This window comes from Rhodofomes roseus (assembly GCF_022264815.1).
Source record: "Rhodofomes roseus strain CIRM-BRFM 1785 chromosome Unknown C8Q71scaffold_14, whole genome shotgun sequence".
NCBI lineage: Eukaryota > Fungi > Basidiomycota > Agaricomycetes > Polyporales > Fomitopsidaceae > Rhodofomes > Rhodofomes roseus.
The window spans coordinates 624,241-641,599 of record NW_025952970.1 but is presented as its reverse complement, the minus strand read 5'-3'; the positions used below and the strand labels follow the sequence as shown (position 1 = coordinate 641,599).

The window sequence follows — 17,359 nt, the reverse complement described above, 5'->3', positions numbered from 1 at the left end:
TCGCCAATCAACATAGTATGTGTAATGGACTTCGCACTACGCGTTAGAAGCCTCGTGTTCTGTGTCCTCGGAAGCACTCATGTCAGTTTGAGTTTAATCTCTGCTCACAAGTCGTTATCAGCACGTATCATCCTCGAAGTCCCCGCGCAGGTCTCGCCCTGACTCTCATCGTCGCCTTTGCCTCTCCCGTGCAGTTTCGCTTTCCCACCTCAACCGCCATGACTGAGAAGCGTAAAGGCGGAAAGAAACGCTTTCTCGATGTTTTACGTCGACCTCAGTCCTCTACGCCCGCGCAAGCTCCGAGACCTGCGACACCGGCTTCGACGTCGAACGGATCTAATCCTCTCACACACCTCCTGCCTTGGTCGCGTTCCTCGCCCACCCTGCAAATACCGAGGTCGCGAAGCCTATCTTCAATTCGAGGGAAATCCACCTCGCAGGAAGTGGGCCCGCAAGCACACTCGCTGCTCGAACATTCGAATACCCTCCTCCCAGCGGGCACCCCCGGATCTGACGCTCTCAGTTCAGGCGACGACCAGCCTGCCAATTCAGGCGACCCGAGGTCGCGAAGCCCACCTTCGTCTTCAACTCGGAGAGCATCCACCTCCCGGGCAGTCCGCCCGCAAGCTGACTCGCTGCTCGAGCATTCGGATGTCCACTGGGAAGCGGGCACCTCCGATTTTGACGCTCTCAGCTCAACCAGCAAGCCTGCCGATCCAAGCCCCAGCGTCAAATCCACTGCAGCGGGGATGACAGGCCTAGCCGTCTTCAAGCGTGTGCTGGAGGTCACGGAGGGGGTCGCCGAAGTCTTTCCCCCTCTCAAGCTAGCCGTGGGAGGTCTGCTGGGAATCCTCGACTGGGTCGAAGTACGTCAACATGCACTAGAGACCACATTATTGGTTGACTTTGCTTCATCAGACGGTCGTTGACGTGCATGAAAAACTCAAGAGCATCGCAGAGAAGGTGTCTTTCATGACGACGATACTTAAGAAGTACCAGTCTCTGCCATCAGATAGTCAGGCCGAGATGAGAGAGTGCGCTAAGAAGGTCGCGGAGTACGTAGCCCACGCTTCCATGTGGTTTGTGATGCGACTCAACTGTTATTTGCAGTATGATCGATAGAGTGACCAACGTCGTGCGGGAGAAACGCGAGCGTTACATCATTACACGCATCGCTCTTGCTCCAGCCGACGTCGACGAGGTCGAACGACAGCTCCGTGTTGTCGGGGATGCCACGGACCTTTTCCTTGTAGGCTCGTCTCAGCCCGAATATACGATGTCGTTGCTCACAAGGATGCAGATGCTGGTCAGTGTACGCCAAATTGAGGGGTTGGGAGAGCTACGTACGCTCAATCAGTCATCGGATGCGAAACTGGACAACTTGGTCCAGTTAGGTCAGTCGCCGTCACGGCTACCTCACTTTGGCTTGCTCTGACACATTCTTTCCTGCAGCTCTCATGCAGCGGCTCGACCCGATTGTATCCGCGCATCACGATGCGATGCATATCCCTTCCTGCACGGAGAAAACACGCATCCAACTCCTGGACGATATATATACGTGGGCACTGGCGGATGCACGACCGATATTCATCCTGAACGGAGCAGCTGGAACAGGCAAGAGCACCGTCGCAAAGACCGTGTGCGCTGCGCTGGAGGGGAAAAGCCGCCTCGGAGGCAGTTTCTTCTGTTCTCGCGGCGGCAAGGCTGGGCAGCAGGATGTAGAGTCCATTTTCCACACACTTGCGTACTTCCTATCGCACTATTCACCCACATTCGCCGCCGAAGTCGCTAAGGCTCTTCAAGATGCCCCAGACGTCGCGAAGTTTGTGATCAAAAAACAGTTCGATGTCCTGATCGCGAGGCCCGCCAAGATCGCATTCACCACGGCAGACGCGGCGCCGGTGCTTGTCATCGATGCTGTCGACGAACTTGAGTGGCCTCGCAGCAATAGCAGTCCTACACCGAAAGATCTCCTGGATGTCATTGTAGATCAGGCACCTCAGCTGCATCTCAAGTTCGTCGTCACCAGCCGGCCGGAGGCTGGCCTATGGGAGGCATTTGGGCCGCCCGACTCAGACTCACGGCGCAAGCATGTGCGGCTACATGATATCCCCCGATTCGTCGTCGACGCCGATGTTCTAAGATATCTGACGGTTGAACTCAAGGTCATTCCGGCATCCAAAGATCATATCAGCACTCTTGCAGCTCGTTCTCAAGGCCTATTCATCTACGCGGCCACGGCATGCAAACATATCAAAGCGCGTAACGCATCTCCGGGGACGCGGCTCCAAGCACTGACTTCTTCACACGCGACCGCTCTCACTGGTATCGATGAGATGTACAACTACATCCTCGAGGAGGCTCTTCAGGGCTTGGAGAACAGCGAGGTGGAGGTGGTTCTACGGTGCTTACATGCCATCGTCTGCGTGCCCAATCCCTTCTCTGTCCTCGAGTTTGCGCACTTGCTACGCCTCACCCCTGACCAGGTCCGCTATGCGCTCGTTGCTTTGCATTCCGTGATCAACGTCCCCGACCCTGACGACGATCACGGTTTCTTGACAACATACCATGCTTCCTTCCCAGACTATCTCACTACACGGACGCGGTCTGGATCAAAGCGATGGGCGGCAGACACCGGAGCGACACATCTCGACGTTTTCCTCGGGTGTAACAAGATCATGGAGACTGGCCTGTTCTTCAATGTGTCAGGTTGTAGCACATCATACGCTAGCAATGCAAAGCAGCCGTCGCGTCACGCACTCCCTTCGTATCTCGCGATCGTTTACGCGTGTCGATTCTGGATCGAACACCTGACCATGTCGTCCATCTCGGAGGAACGAGCGACTCAAGATGTCTCGGCTTTCTTCGGAAAGCAGTTCCTATACTGGTTGGAGGTGTTGAGTATCTGTAACCACGCGGATGTAGCCTCTTCACTGGTCAAGAGGCTGGAGGTCTGGCTCCGGGACAAGGTGTGTCCGTTCACGTGGTGTGGTGTGCATACATGCTGAGTCCACACCCAGCAAACCACTCGAAGCACGGAAAACGCGGATGTGTCACGATGTCTGCGACTTCTGCTGGACGCGTATGACTTCCTCATTCGCTTCCGGACGCCGATCGTCAACAGCGCGCCACATATATACATCTCGGCTCTCGCATTCACGCCTCCGGAGTCGGAGATTGGCCAGGCATATCTCGGTCTGCTCGAGCGTGGACTGAAGGTGGATACTGCGGAACGGCTCACACCGTTACCCCTCCTGAAGATACACGAGCATTCTCGGGAATCCAGTAGGCGAGCAATAGCCTTCTCAGCCGACAGCAGTTGGATCGTGTCTGCCGCAGATGACGGCGTCCGCCGCTGGGATGCAAGGACAGGGGAGTCAATTGGCCAGCCGCGGCAGGGACCTGACGTTCCGCATCCTCTCCTCGCGCTCTCACCGGACGGATCTCACGCTGTGTCCTGGGACGCCTGGTACTCGAGTGCCGTCCATATCTGGGACACTACACTGGATCGCCCCAATGGACGGTCGCTCAAAGTACCTATGGATGCCACATCCGACAGCGTGGTACTAGTGTTCTCGCCCGATGGCAAGTGCGTCGCAGCCGGTATCACGATGCCGAAAGGTCGCGACTTCGCCATTTGCAAATGGGACGCGGACACGGGTGACCCCATCGGCCAACTGCTTGAACTGGCAGGATCGGCGTGCGACCACAAGTTTGAATCGATTGCGTTTGCGCCCAATGGCAAGCGAATCTTTGCAGTATTCGAATGGATTGAAAAGACTGGGTTGTGGGATGCAGAGACAGGCGCTGAGATTGCAGCACCATCGGATTCATCGGCAGCTACATTCTCACCAGACAGCGCATTCGTTGTGTACGGGGAAGTCCGTGGTGCTATTGATGTCCGGGACGCGGAGACTGGTGATGCAATTGGACAGCCGATCCAGGGACACACAGAGGGCGTGCTTTCGCTCGCATTCTCGCCGAATGGCAAGTTCATTGCGTCCGGGTCAGAGGATACCACGGTCCGCGTCTGGTCCTTCGAGCATGGCAGACTTGCCGGTCATCGGGTGCTGAAGGGACATACAGCCTCCGTCGTATCGGTCGTCTTCTCGCCGGATGGACGCCTCCTTGCATCCACCTCGGAAAACGGGGAGATCTGTATTTGGGATGCAGCCCAGACTACTACGGGGCACACGAATTCATTTGGCGAGCGGCCCGGGCACACTGGGGGCGTGAGGTCGGTCGCGTTCTCGCCGGACGGCCGACAGCTTGCATCTGCGTCGCGAGACGGAACTGTTCGTGTCTGGGATGCACATACAGGTGCTGCAATCGGAGAGCCGCTGCTGGGACTAGGTCACGACTGTGGCTGCTGGCCAATAGCCATCGCATTCTTGGTGAATGACAACAAGATCAATCTTGTATCTTGTTCAAATTGGCCCCACTCGAAGGACTACGACGGTCATCGTGGTCCTGCCATCAACGTGTGGGACATGGAGACGAGCAACTCTGGTGAACGGCCACACAATGGATACTGGGGAAAGGATGGTACGCGCGCATGCGCGCTCTCGCCGGACGGCAAGCGGATCGCACTTGAGTCGGAGGGGCAGGAGGAGTCGTCCACGGAGATTATCGAATCGGCGAAGGGCGCCCACATCGTGGACCTGGACATGTCATCCCAAGCCGATCGCAGCTTATCCGCCACCGTGACGTTCTCGCTGGATGGCAGGTTTATTGCAGCCTGCTTCTACGATGACACCATTCGGGTTTGGGAGACAGACACTGGTACCCGGGTCGCGCCGCCGCTCGAGGCAGACAAATGGCGTGGGGATCGTGTCGCGTTGTCGCCCGATGGCAAGCTCCTTGCGTATGGCTCCGATTATTCGGTGCATGTTCGCATTTGGAATCTCGAAACCCATATCGAGCAGTCAGGCATAGAAGACGCAGGCACAGTGGCGTCACTTGCGTTCTCGCCCGACGGAAAGCACCTCGCGTCCGCGTCGTATGACGGAACGGTTCGCGTCTGGGATGCTCAGACGGGTGCTCTGGTCCTACCGCCTCTCACAGGACACACGGATACGGTGTGGTCAGTCGCATTCTCGCCAGACGCTCGGCACATCGCAACCTGTTCAGACGACGACACTATCCGTATCTGGGACGTGACCGTTGGGGCCTCGCATGCACCCGTGATCGTGACGGGATCCGGTTCACCCTCCCTCGTCGATCTCTGGGAGTCGCGTGGTGCGAAATTCGATATGACAGAAGACGGATGGATCGTCGGCCCTCATAAAGAGCTCTTTCTTTGGATTCCCCCAGATTATCGCACTGGCTTAGTGTGGCGTCGGATGACCGCAATCATAATAGGCATACATTCCGTTCGTCTCGACCTCCGCGACTTCGCACACGGCTCGACATGGACAGAGTGTTGGGGGTCGGCGTGAAGTGGCGGACATGGTAAGTCCTGCAGTATTATTCGCACCTGAACAGCTCTCATGCAGCTTGACTCTGCAGATCGTGCATCTGAGGTCTCGGCCCTGCTGCTATGATGGACTGTAAATTGGCGAATTCAGCTGAACGGGCTGGTGTGGAGGTGTTCACATTACAACGCATACACATGTATATATAGACTTTGAGCGAGATAAGTACTGTTATGGACGTTACGGACCTTGCACGCGATACAGCTCGCCCTCCTTTACGAGCATATTCAGTCTCCTCCGGCCAAGATCCCGCAGGTTCGTAGCTTTTCATGTTGGCGGAGGAACAGGGCACGGTCAGCACGAGCAAAATTAGCATAGACAGCGCAAGACATACAGCGGCATCGCGCATACCAGCCAACCATCGATCCGACCCCGCTCCTGCTGGCTTTTCGCCACAGTCACGCTTGACAATGTTAGATTTGCCCGCTTGTTTGGCGTCGGCTGGTCCGACCGACCGACATCCATCCACTCTGCTTCGTCCAAGGGCCCGCCCTCCTCATCAACACACGTCTGCGTCTCCCCCTCCACCTTCTACTCGCACGCATTCTCCCGCTTCACCTGGCGACCTTCGCAAGGGCCGCTGCGCACTCTTTGGTCCAGCGAAGGTCGCGCCTGGCAGCGGTGAGGTCCGAACTAAGCTTGGAGAGCTTCCGTAGACAAGCGCACTCACGATCTCTTCCTCACTCCCCATGGTAGAGCCCTTCCCCCTAGCATCCCTCCTTCCCGCTCAAGCACGTCGATGTCGTTGTCAATGAATCTTGCCGTCCATGATACCCGGCACCCGGACGCAGTGGTTCGCTCGTCTTGCGCCCTTTGACCGTAAATCTCCTCGAAAGAGCGAGCTCTACGCAGGCGGCGCGCTGCGCGACTTCTATTCCGAGTCGGCAAGAACATAGTGATAGCGTTAGGCACCACACACAAAACGGCAGAGGCGAACTCACCCTTGCGGCTGATGTTGTTCACGTCACGCCTGCGCCGCCCTTCTCCGCGTGAACGACCTTCGGTGAGTACCGGCTTGACGTGTTCAAGTCCAGGTACGTGCAAGTGTTTCCACTTAATGAAGCAGGTCTTCGAGAACAAGCAGACGGCGCCCGTGATAACCCAATACTCAAATAATCGGCGTAGAAACTGTAGAGCTTTCGACCGGGAGTCGGAACAGATCTGAGGAGGCCACCAACGCGGACTCGGAGGGCGTCATGCGCACATGTAGGTGTCGTGCTACACCATGCAAAGCGGGAGTCAACGGGAAGCTCGAGGAGAACGGGATGACCGACGTAATGGTCAACCAACTGCGAGTCGCGCATCCGAAGGTACGCGTCCACAGAACATAGCACGCATGTACTCAACGGTGCTTATGCTCCCAGCCATCTCCAGCGTGTTCACGTTCTCGGTAGGGGGTTGCCAGAATACCAGGCGTGTCGATGACTGGCCCTCGCAGGCAGCGATAGTCGAGGCGTCTGATGAGGAGCGGCGACTTGGTCGTGAATAGGTACGCCGGATGCGTGACGTCGACATCCGCGCGAGCACCCGCCGCCTGTGTCGATGTTTCGCTTGTAAATCACGTTTCAGCTCTTTCTCATAATGATAGGCCCTCCTCAAAACAATACACATACGGTATGCTCTCGTTCGATGACATAGCGGCGTAGCTCGCGAATTGGCAAGGCCGATCCTGGTGAGTCATGTCATCTGTCTAGCATGAACGCCGTCTCTGCGGGCACAGAATCAGACCAAGGACCGAACATATAGAGACCTGCGAGACATGAGTGCAGGACATCCGCATTTTTATGCTACACGCCGCGAATTGGCGAGTCCCCGGAGGGGTTGAAGGCCATGCTTTGGAATGCCGTGCTTTGGAATGCCGTGGCTGTATGCTGTCAGCAGAGGATAGCGCACAATGATTTTCCACAATCGCGCTACGAATGGCGCACCGCGAAAGCGTCAGAGAAGCAATCCAGGAAGCAAACGCGATCAGCACCTTGTACATGGTATACATAACCTGTTGACTGCATCCGGCCCCCGCGGCGTTCATAATCAGTACATGGAACCTAGCCTGTCCAGGTGAGCGAAGCTTCTCTGGCGTGGCCGCTGCGGCTATTATGGAGCACTCCTGAGACTTGAAGCCGGATGACCTGGGGCTTACGAGCGTACTCCTCTAAGTCGACCGCCGCCTCAGTGTATATCGTGGTGCACTTATCGACACTGAGGCTGAACGGGAGCCCCAAGGCGCCCGGGTGTAGCCTCGGGTGCGAGGGGCTCCTGATATCGATCGTGTTTTGTTATCCAAGACAGTCACAACAGTAGGTCAACGACATACATGTAACTTTGGAGCGTCCGGATGTGAAACGCTTCGGAGAACGAGCGAGTATATAGGAGTCGTAACGGATGAGAGCTACATCGCGCTGAAGGGTCGTACCAAGGACGGATACTGATATCCGGTCTGCTGGGGCTCAATGTGCGGCCCGAACCCAGCTCTCGTGCGTACGAGTATTAGCAATCATTTTTGAGCCGTGGTGAACCTGTGGCAATAAGAGCGAAAGTGAAGGTCCTATGCTCACCATTGGCACACTGTGGTTGAACCACACAGAACCGAGGACTCTTGAGGACACGTTGACTGGCTCCCGATAAGTTCCTGTTGACGAAGGTGCTGCAGGTCGTGGGACATCGTTCTCTGACGTGACGCCAGGGATCTGACATGATCCACGGACCGGCGGGCTCGTCGCAATCCAGCTGTCAGCCAGAGGGTAAGCCGTCAAGCTTCAAGGACAGCGGCGGGTCGAAACTGACTGCCATTGTTGATCAGTACGGCTTGGTGCGTGACTGACGGTCGCTTGCAGGGCATTCACATCGCCCCACCGGAATCCTGGAAGTGCTCTCCTCAGTCACGCACGCGCTGGATGGTGGGGGAGATGACTGCGTCACGGTAGCTAGCATCGACGGGGCAGAGAAGCGGGCGATGCGCGCGTATATATGCGAAGGTCGACGCAATTGTGCAACGCGAGCAGATGAGTAGCGGCTAAGTGAAGAGAATAGGTAGCTGTTGACCATGGACAATGACAAGATGTACCAACCGGGCAGGGGTGTTGCCATCGTCTGTGGCCCGCGCGAGCATTGCCTGCGCGTCCAGTGGATCCCCCAGGACTGACAGCAGCACACGCACGTGAACGTTTGAACGGCGGGGGGCCGTGCTTCATATACGGCGCAGTGACCGGCGGGATGGAGCATGCTCGATCGCGAGGTGGAGGTAAGCAGCCCACGACAGAGACGCGTCGAGCGGGTTCCTGTATACCAGTCTTGGGACACTGGCTGTATGTTACGCGCCAATGTAATGAACACTGCACGGCCGCGTACCTGCACGATCCAAGTCCTTGCGCAACCTCGCGAGGCAGCGGTCCTTCCGCATGTACTGCATACCACGCCGTATTCCTCTATACCATACATGCCCAGAGTGCATCGCGCGCCCCCTATTCTTCCGGGCCTGTCGTGCCAGTGGTGCCCTTGAGGTCGACTGCAGACTCGGGAGGGGATGCGGTCGCTCGATGCGTCGGCTGACGCGACGTCGGAGGTTCGCTGCCATGGTCGTCGCGCAGGTGGGTCGTGGGGCGGCGCAGCATGACAGCAGCTGACGTATGCGACGGGGTGCGATCGGGATGGCGGGCGTGGTGCGTGCGTTGGACGTTGGACGTCGGGGACGCGCACACGTGACCGTGTGTTGCTCGCCGTGGACGCTGCCGCCCAGTTTGTGTGCGCTTGTACATGCTGTTGGACGGCCCCGCTCCTCGCCCGCCTTCGGTGCGATGCTACAAGTGCCTTGCTCAAGCCTTGGTGGCCACGCTCGCACTCTCCTCGTGCGCATCAAGCGATGGCAACGACTCATCCTCAGGCTCTCCCGTACCGGACTCGCCCATCCTCGTCCTCGCACGATGCGCTCCGTAATGACGGATCTCGCGCTTCTTGCTACAGCATCTGCACTTCTGGGAAGCCCCGCGGCTTCCTCGTACGAGGCCCGCGTCCAAGACTCATGCGCAAAGATCGATGGGCAAACCTGTGCGACGCAAGCGTTTGTCTGCCCTACTTCCCGTTCAACGGGAATCTGCGCCAGGATGTGTTCGATTTCTACACCTTGGCCCGCTATTATTTGGCCCTCCTGCGCTAGTTTGTTCAGCCAGCGGTGCACATCCGCGACGACTTGGTGAGGATTAAGAGCACAGGCTACGCGGTAAGTCTTACGTCATCTGCGACGTTAACATGTCTAATGTTCTGCATGAAAGTCTGACTTTGCTTTCAACGAGGACCTCCTCGATATGGTTAACATTCTGAATGACGGTCACAAGAGCCTATACATGTACTGCTACTGGGAGACATTCCAGAACCTACTCCCCGCGCCGGTGATCTCCCTCGAAGTCGAGGCACTCAAGACGTCTACAGTAACATCGTCCCCGGTTTTGTAGACTTCATCTCCTCCGCGGCACGGAGTACACTGGCTACTACGCCTCGCTCGGCTTCGCCTGGGCTCGGCTTGCGGGCGCACGCGTCGCAAGCATCGAAGGCCTCCCCGCGTGCTCGTACGTGGACTACATCGCCGACACCGTCTCGCGGAACTCCCTCGACCACGGCGTGCGCGTGAACAGCGTGTTCAGCAGCTACCGATTCAGCGTGGGCAACTACTCGCAGCGATTCGGCGACCTCGCGGGCCCGGTGTTTCCTGACCTGGACAACCTGACCATGGAAGGCATCCTCACGAACGGGACCGAGCCCGAGACAGTCGTCACACCCTACTTGGCGGCCTACCTCGGAGAGCCCTTCACGGACGCGGAGTCGTAGTCCGTGCTGACCCACATGTTCATGGACTTGTCCTCATGGCCTGATCAGGGGGTGATTAACAGCTGAGCAGACAGCTGCGCGGCGAAGAATAAGACGAAACCTGTGTACGAGCACGCCGTCGCCTGGTAGACCAAACGCGAAACACAAGGGAGAGTTGGGTACGCTCGGCCGGCGGTATCTAGGTGAGTTCATGCCGCTTGCGTGTATGTGCGCCGGGGATGGGAGGCGGCGTACTGAGTGCTGCATGGAGGAGGCATTTCGGCTGTTTTCACGTTACTCCCGCAGTGGGAGCTTTCTCCCAGCCGTGCGGCCTACGGCGCGCGACCGTGCATCTACTAGGAACGGCGATTGGTCTGCTCGGCGTCTACAATGCCAGATTGATGTTGGAGCGTCTGCACTTTTGTTCCTAGACGCTTGCTGGTTTCTTCAATTTTTGTGTTCGTGTGCGCGTGCCACTGTACCGAGTGTCGAGTACAAGAGAACACCGCTCACCTGTACCTCGCTGGTGAGTACTGCCTTGGTGTTGCTCGCCAATCCACATCGCATGGGCAGCGGACTTCGCACCACGCGTTCTAAGTCTCGTGTTCTGTGTCCTCGGAAGCACTCATGTACTGTATTTGATTTTAATCTGTGCTCACAAGTCGTTATCAGCACGTACCATCCTCGAAGTCCCCGCGCAGGTCTTCCTCTGACTCTCGTCGTCGCCTTTGCCTCTCCTGTGCAGTTTCGCTTTGCCATCTCAACCACCATGACTGAGAGGCGTAATGGCCGAAAGAAGCGCTTTTTCGATGTGTTCCGTCGACATCAGTCCTCTACGCCCGCGCAAGCCCCGCGACCTGCGAGTCCGGCTTCGATGGCAGAGGGATCTCATCGTCTCACATCTCTCCTGGACTGGCCGCATTCCTCGCCCTCCCTGCAAATACCGAGGTCGCGAAGCCTATCTTCAACTCGGAGAACATCCACCTTGCAGGCAGTGCGCTCGCAAGCAGACTCGCTGCCCGGGCATCCGGACGCCCGCTTCCTAGCGGGCACCTCCGAATCTGATGCTCTCAGCTCACGCGACCAGGCTGCCGATCCAGGCGACGGCGTTGAACCTACTGCACCGTCTGAGTCCCCCAGTAGGATGATGGCAGGCCTAGCCATCTTCAAAAGCGCACTGCAGATCACGGAGAAGGTCGCCGATGTATTTACCCCTCTCAAGCTAGCTGTGGGAGGTCTGCTGGGAATCCTCGAATGGGTCGAGGTACGCCAGCAGGGAGTAGAGACCACAGCATGCGCTGACTTTACTTGATCAGACGGTCGTTGACGTGGATGAAAGCTTCGAGCACATTGCAAACAAGGTTACCCTCATGGCGGAGATGGTTGAAGTATATCGGTCTATGGACTCTCTACCCTCAGGCAGTCAAGACGAGATGACGAAGTATCTTGACAAGGTCGCGGAGTACGTAGCACAGAACGTGTATAAGTGTTATGATTGGCTCAACAGATACCTACAGAACACTCGACGGAGTGAAGAAAATCGTACAGAAGAAACAGGACCGCAAGATTGTTAAACGCATAGTGCTTGCGCCAGCCGACAAACAGGCGGTCGTAGATCAGCTTCGTGATGTGGACTCTGCCATAGAGCTTTTCCTCGTAAGCTCACTCACATCATATGCCCATGACTTGCTAAGCGAAAATACAGGTGTCGGCTCATGTGAAGCAGGTCAAGCTTCTGCGAGATCAGCGTCAGAGCTGTCAGTAACTACATACCTGTTCACTTCAGCGTGCTCTGACCCATGCCTTCTTGCAGTTCTCATGAAGCAACTCGACGCGATCGTATCCGCGCGTCACAGTGCAGTTGATATCCCTTCCTGCACGAAGGAAACACGCATTCAACTGCTGGACGATATCTGTGCGTGGGCAGCATACAGGCAAGGCAAAGACACGGATGCACGACCGATATTCATCCTGAACGGAGCAGCCGGAACAGGCAAGAGCACCGTCGCAAAGACCGTGTGCGCTGCGCTGGAGGAAGGAGGCCGCCTCGGAGGCAGCTATTTTTGTTCTCGCGGCGGGAAGGCTGGGCAGCGGGATGTAAAGTCCATCTTCCCCACACTTGCATACACCCTATCACAGCATTCACCCGCATTCGCCGCCGAAGTCGCTAAGGCTCTTGAGAAAGACCCAGATGCCGCGAAAGCTGTGATCAAGGAACAGTTCCGTGTCCTGATCGCTAAACCCGCCGAGGTCGCATTTACCACAGCAGACACGGCGCCGGTCGTTGTCATCGATGCTGTCGACGAACTGGAGTGGCCTCGCAGCAATAACGGTCCTACACCGCACGATCTCCTGGATATCATCGTAGACCAGGCGCCTCAGCTGCATCTCAAGTTCTTCGTAACCAGCCGACCGGAGGATGGCCTAAGGGACATGTTTGGGCCTCCCGACTCGGACTCGCGCAAGCATGTGCGGCTTCATGACATCGACCGCCACGTCGTCGACGCCGACATCCGAGGATATCTGACAGCAGAACTCGACACCGTTGGGGCATTCAGAGAGGATATCAGCGCTCTTGCGGATCGTTCTGAAGGCCTGTTCATCTACGCGGCCACCGCATGCAAATACATCAAAGCGCGTAACGTATCAGTGCCTCAGGGAAGGCGGCTCCAAATACTCATCTCCTCACGTGCGAACGCCCCCACTGGTATCGATAAGATGTACGAATACATCCTCGAGCAGGCTTTAGAGGCGGAGGGCACCGAGGCGGAGATGGTTCTGCGGTGCTTACACGCCGTCCTCTGCGCGCGCAATCCCCTCTCTGTCACCGAGGTCGCGCACTTGCTACGCCTCACTGACCCTGAATACGTCCGCTGTGCACTGGTCGCTTTGCATTCCGTCATCAGCGTCCCCGACCGTGACGATCTCCCAGTGACGACATATCATGCTTCCTTCGCCGACTATCTCATTACGCGCACACGGTCTGGATCGAAGCGATGGGCTGCAGACACCGGAGCGACGCATCGCGACCTCTTCCTCGGGTGTTTCGAGATCATGAACTCTAGCCTTCGCTTCAACGTGTCGGGTTGTGGCACATCGTACGCTAGCAATGCAAAGCAGCCGTCGCGTCAAGACCTCCCTTCGTATCTTGTTTACGCGTGTCGATTCTGGATCGAACACCTGACCATGTCGTCCATCTCGGAGGAACAAGCGACTCAAGATGTCTGTGCTTTCTTTGGAAAGCAGTTCCTATACTGGCTGGAGGTGCTGAGTGTCTGTGATCACGCAAAGGTAGCGTCGTTACTGGTCAAGAGGTTGGAGGTCTGGCTCCGGGACAAGGCGTGTCCATTTTCATACTTCTGCGCGGATACATGCTGAGCCCACACCCAGCAAACCGAACCAAACGCGGACAGCACGGACGTGTTGGCACGATGTCTGCGAATTTTGCAGGATGCGTATGACTTCCTCATTCGTTTCCGGAGACCGATTCTCCACAGCGTCCCACACATATACATCTCGGCTCTCGCGTTCACACCTCCGGAGTCGGAGATCGGTCAAGCATATCTCGGTCTGCTCGAGCGTCGACTGAAGGTGGATACTGCACGACAGCTCACACCGTTGCCCCTCCTTGACATACACGAGCATTCCCGGACATTACATATGCAATACCATCGAGCACTAGCCTTCTCAGCTGACAGCAGGTGCATCGTGTCTGCCGCAGATTGCGACGTCTGCCGCTGGGATGCAAGGACAGGGGAGTCAATTGGCCAGCCGCAGCAGGGACCTGACATTCCGCATTCTCGCCTCGCGCTCTCACCGGACGGATCTCGCGCTGTATCCTGGTCCGAGAGTACTGGCTGTGTCTGGGACACTACATTGGATCACCCCATTGGACGGTCGCTCAAAGTACCTACGGATGCCACATCCGTAAGCTTGGTTGTGTTCTCGCCCGATGGCAAGTGCGTCGCCGCAGCCGGTATCACAATGGCGGAAGGCCGTGACTTTGTCATTTGTAAATGGGACGCAGCCACGGGTGACCCCATCGGCCAACCGCTTGAACTGGCAGGATCGGCGCTCAAAGGCGGGCTTTCATTGATTGCATTCGCGCCCGATTACAAGCGCATCGCTGCGACATATCCCCGTGACAATCTTGGCCTTGGAAAGTTGACCTTGTGGGACGCAGAGACTGGCGCTGCAATTGTAGAAGAATTCGCAGACGTGAATTCAGCCGTCTTCTCACCAGACAGCGCATTCGTTGTGTACGGGGAACTCGGGGGTGCTATCCATGCCAGGGACGCGGAGACTGGTGATGCAATCGGACAGCCGCTCAATGGACACACAATGACAGTATGCTCGCTCGCATTCTCGCTGGATGGCAAGTTCATTGCGTCCGGGTCGTTTGATACCACGGTCCGCGTCTGGTCCTTCGAGCATGGCAGACTTGCCGGTCATCGGGTTCTGAAGGGACATACAGCCTCCGTCGAATCGGTCGTCTTCTCGCTGGATGGTCACCTCCTTGCATCCACCTCGTCTAACGGGGACATCTGTATCTGGGATGCAGCCCAGAATACTACGGGGCACACGAATCCAATTGGCGAGCGGTCCGGGCACATTGACGTCGGCGTGGAGGTGGTCGCGTTCTCGCCGAACGGCAGACAGCTTGCATCTGCATCGCGAGACGGAACTGTTTGTATCTGGGATGCACATACGGGCGCTGCAGTCGGAGAGCCGCTGCTGGGACTAGGTCACGACTGTGGCTGCTGGCCAGTAGCCATCGCATTCTTGGTGGATGACAACAAGACCAATCTGGTATCTTGTTCAACTCGGACGGGTGTGCATCGTGGCCCTGCAATCAATGTGTGGGACGTGGAGGCGGCGATCAACCCTGGTGAATGGTCACACAAGGGATACTGGGGAAAGGATGGCCGTGCATGCGCGCTCTCGCCGGACGGAAAGCGGATCGCACTTGGGTTGGAGAGGCAGGAGGAGTCGTCCATTGAGATTGTCGAATCGGCGACGTGCGCCCACGTCGTGGACATCGACATGTCCTTGTCAGCTCCCTACGAGGGAGATGCCCAAGCCGACTATCGCGTGTTGAAATCCGCCACGTTCTCGCTGGATGGCAGGTTCATTGCAGTCTGCTTCAACGATGCCACCATTCAGGTTTGGGAGACAGACACTGGTACCCGGTTTGCGCCGCCGCTCGAGGTAGACAAGTGGCGTGGGGGGAGCGTCGCGTTGTCACCCGATGGCAAGCTCCTTGCGTATCCAGACTCCCGCTCGGAGCATCGTAATGTTCGCATTTGGAATCCCCAAACCCATATCGAGCAGTCATGTATGGAACACACAGGCGTAGTCACGTCACTCGCGTTCTCGCCGAACGGGAAGCACGTCGCGTCCGCGTCGTGGGACGATGCGGTTCGCGTCTGGGATGTTCAGACGGGTGATCTGGTCCTACCGCCTCTCAGAGGACACACACGTACAGTGTGGTCAGTCGCATTCTCGCCGGACGCTCGGCACATCGCAACCTGTGGACGCGACAAAAGTATCCGTATCTGGGACGTGACCGTTGGGGCATCGCATGCACCCCAGATCGTGACTGGATCCGACTCACCCTCCCTCATCGATCTCTGGGAGTCGCATGGTGCGGGGTTCGATATGTCATACAACGGATGGATCATCGGCCCTCAGGAAGAGCTCTTTCTTTGGACCCCCCCTGAATATCGCACTGGCTTGTCGTGGCCTCGCATGACTGCAGTCATGGGCATGCATCCCGTTCGTCTCGACCTCCGCCAGTTCGCACATGGCTCGACGTGGACAGAATGTTGGAGTTCGGCGTGAAGTTGCAGACATGGTAAGTCCTGCAGTAGTATTTGCACCTGGACAGCTCTCATGCGATATGACTCTGCAGATGGTGTGTGCTATGTCTGAGGACTCGGCCCTGCCGCTATGAAGGACTGCAAATTGGCGTATTCGGCTGAATGGGCTGATGTGGAGGTGCTTACATTACAACGCATACACATGTGTATATAGACCCCGATCGAGATGATGCTGTGGTGGAAACATGGAAGATCTTGACCTTGATTACGCGATACCGCTCGCCCTCCTTTACGAGCATACTTATGTACGTTCAGACGCGAGACTTGTATTGAAGAGATGCCGCGAGAACGGCGTAGCCTCCAGATTGCGATGTTCCAATCTGATAGCGATTTCAGTACGAAAGCAGATGCCTCTAGTCATGAAACGAACGTGAACATCAGGTTGCGCTCTTGAACTTCACGTGCTCGAGCCGGGATGCGAGGACCTGTCGTCCGAGACTTTGCAACATGAGCGAGAGGTGTTGAGCGACCGAGTCGGAACGTACCATGTCGCGAACGCGGGGACCCGTCGTCAGACACGTCGTCATTAGCTGCTTCTCGGGGAGTGGGCCTGAGCGTCCTGACGAGGACTCGTACGGAGGGCCGATGTTGATGTTCAGTCTGTCAGGGCTGCATTTGCGGCCCGAACCAGCTCTCGTGCGTACAACCACTCACCATACGATCGTAGTCGTGAACCTATTCGTCCGGAGTAAGCTGAGTGTGACGCGGATTAGGTCAGAGTACGTACAAGTCGTCCTTCCAGTACCCATAGACGAAGCGGTTGGCACGTCATATACTACTGTCCTCCCTCTCAGAACGGTCGTGTTCAGAGTCTGCCTACGGGAGACAAGTTGGCGCTCATACTGAACGGAGCCTGAGCTGCGGGCACCTGGGAGCCATATGCGGGACAACGGCCTTCAGGACGATGGCTATTCTCGGAAAGACGATGATGGTACTTACCTGGTGTCCACTCTCAAGGTGCGCCATTCAGTTGATCCAAGCCGTCATCTTGCAAGACGCACCCGACTTACGCGGGATAGCTTTTGGTGTATAGACGCGGACTGAACCGTCCGCGAAGGTGGTGGATTGAACCGTCCCTAGCCCTCGGGGACTGTCTCTCAAGGCGGGGGACACTTCCTAATGCGGAATATAACGTTGCGTAACCTGCGTCCCTTGCCCTCGGGGACTGTCCGTCGAGGCGGGGGACACTTCCTAATCCGGAATGTA

The 17,359-nt window shown here is 56.9% G+C and overlaps 3 protein-coding genes across 3 annotated transcripts; all 3 read left to right on the top strand.

Moving 5' to 3' along the window:
- The first annotated feature begins 100 nt into the window (after window positions 1-100).
- Window positions 101-5,619, top strand: C8Q71DRAFT_132694 (uncharacterized protein). Its single transcript, XM_047916494.1, has 7 exons — window positions 101-866; window positions 919-1,055; window positions 1,111-1,249; window positions 1,301-1,394; window positions 1,453-2,969; window positions 3,021-5,451; window positions 5,509-5,619. Exons 1-6 carry the CDS (start codon window positions 219-221, stop codon window positions 5,436-5,438), a joined length of 4,953 nt encoding a protein of 1,650 aa, XP_047777422.1. The 5' UTR covers window positions 101-218; the 3' UTR covers window positions 5,439-5,451; window positions 5,509-5,619.
- Window positions 5,620-9,932: 4,313 nt separating this feature from the next.
- On the top strand, window positions 9,933-10,295 carry C8Q71DRAFT_710879 (uncharacterized protein; the record flags this gene model as incomplete). Its single annotated transcript, XM_047920773.1, has 1 exon — window positions 9,933-10,295. A coding segment is annotated over one exon (363 nt), but the record flags the coding sequence as incomplete, so codon positions are not given.
- A 424-nt stretch (window positions 10,296-10,719) lies between these two features.
- C8Q71DRAFT_132546 (quinon protein alcohol dehydrogenase-like superfamily) lies at window positions 10,720-16,406 on the top strand. Its single transcript, XM_047916492.1, has 8 exons — window positions 10,720-10,800; window positions 10,947-11,538; window positions 11,591-11,736; window positions 11,792-11,930; window positions 11,980-12,031; window positions 12,088-13,613; window positions 13,665-16,128; window positions 16,186-16,406. The coding sequence occupies exons 2-7, from the start codon at window positions 11,044-11,046 to the stop codon at window positions 16,113-16,115; spliced, it is 4,809 nt and encodes a 1,602-aa protein (XP_047777420.1). The 5' UTR covers window positions 10,720-10,800; window positions 10,947-11,043; the 3' UTR covers window positions 16,116-16,128; window positions 16,186-16,406.
- Window positions 16,407-17,359: the final 953 nt, after the last annotated feature.

Coding starts and splice junctions, on each gene's coding strand:
- C8Q71DRAFT_132546 (XM_047916492.1), top strand. CDS start 11,044: ATGACTGAGAGGCGTAATGGCCGAAAGAAGCGCTTTTTCGATGTGTTC. Junction 11,737..11,791: donor TATCTTGACAAGGTCGCGGA/GTACGTAGCACA, acceptor AGATACCTACAG/AACACTCGACGGAGTGAAGA. Junction 12,032..12,087: donor GCGAGATCAGCGTCAGAGCT/GTCAGTAACTAC, acceptor GCCTTCTTGCAG/TTCTCATGAAGCAACTCGAC.
- C8Q71DRAFT_132694 (XM_047916494.1), top strand. CDS start 219: ATGACTGAGAAGCGTAAAGGCGGAAAGAAACGCTTTCTCGATGTTTTA. Junction 867..918: donor GAATCCTCGACTGGGTCGAA/GTACGTCAACAT, acceptor TTGCTTCATCAG/ACGGTCGTTGACGTGCATGA. Junction 1,056..1,110: donor TGCGCTAAGAAGGTCGCGGA/GTACGTAGCCCA, acceptor TGTTATTTGCAG/TATGATCGATAGAGTGACCA.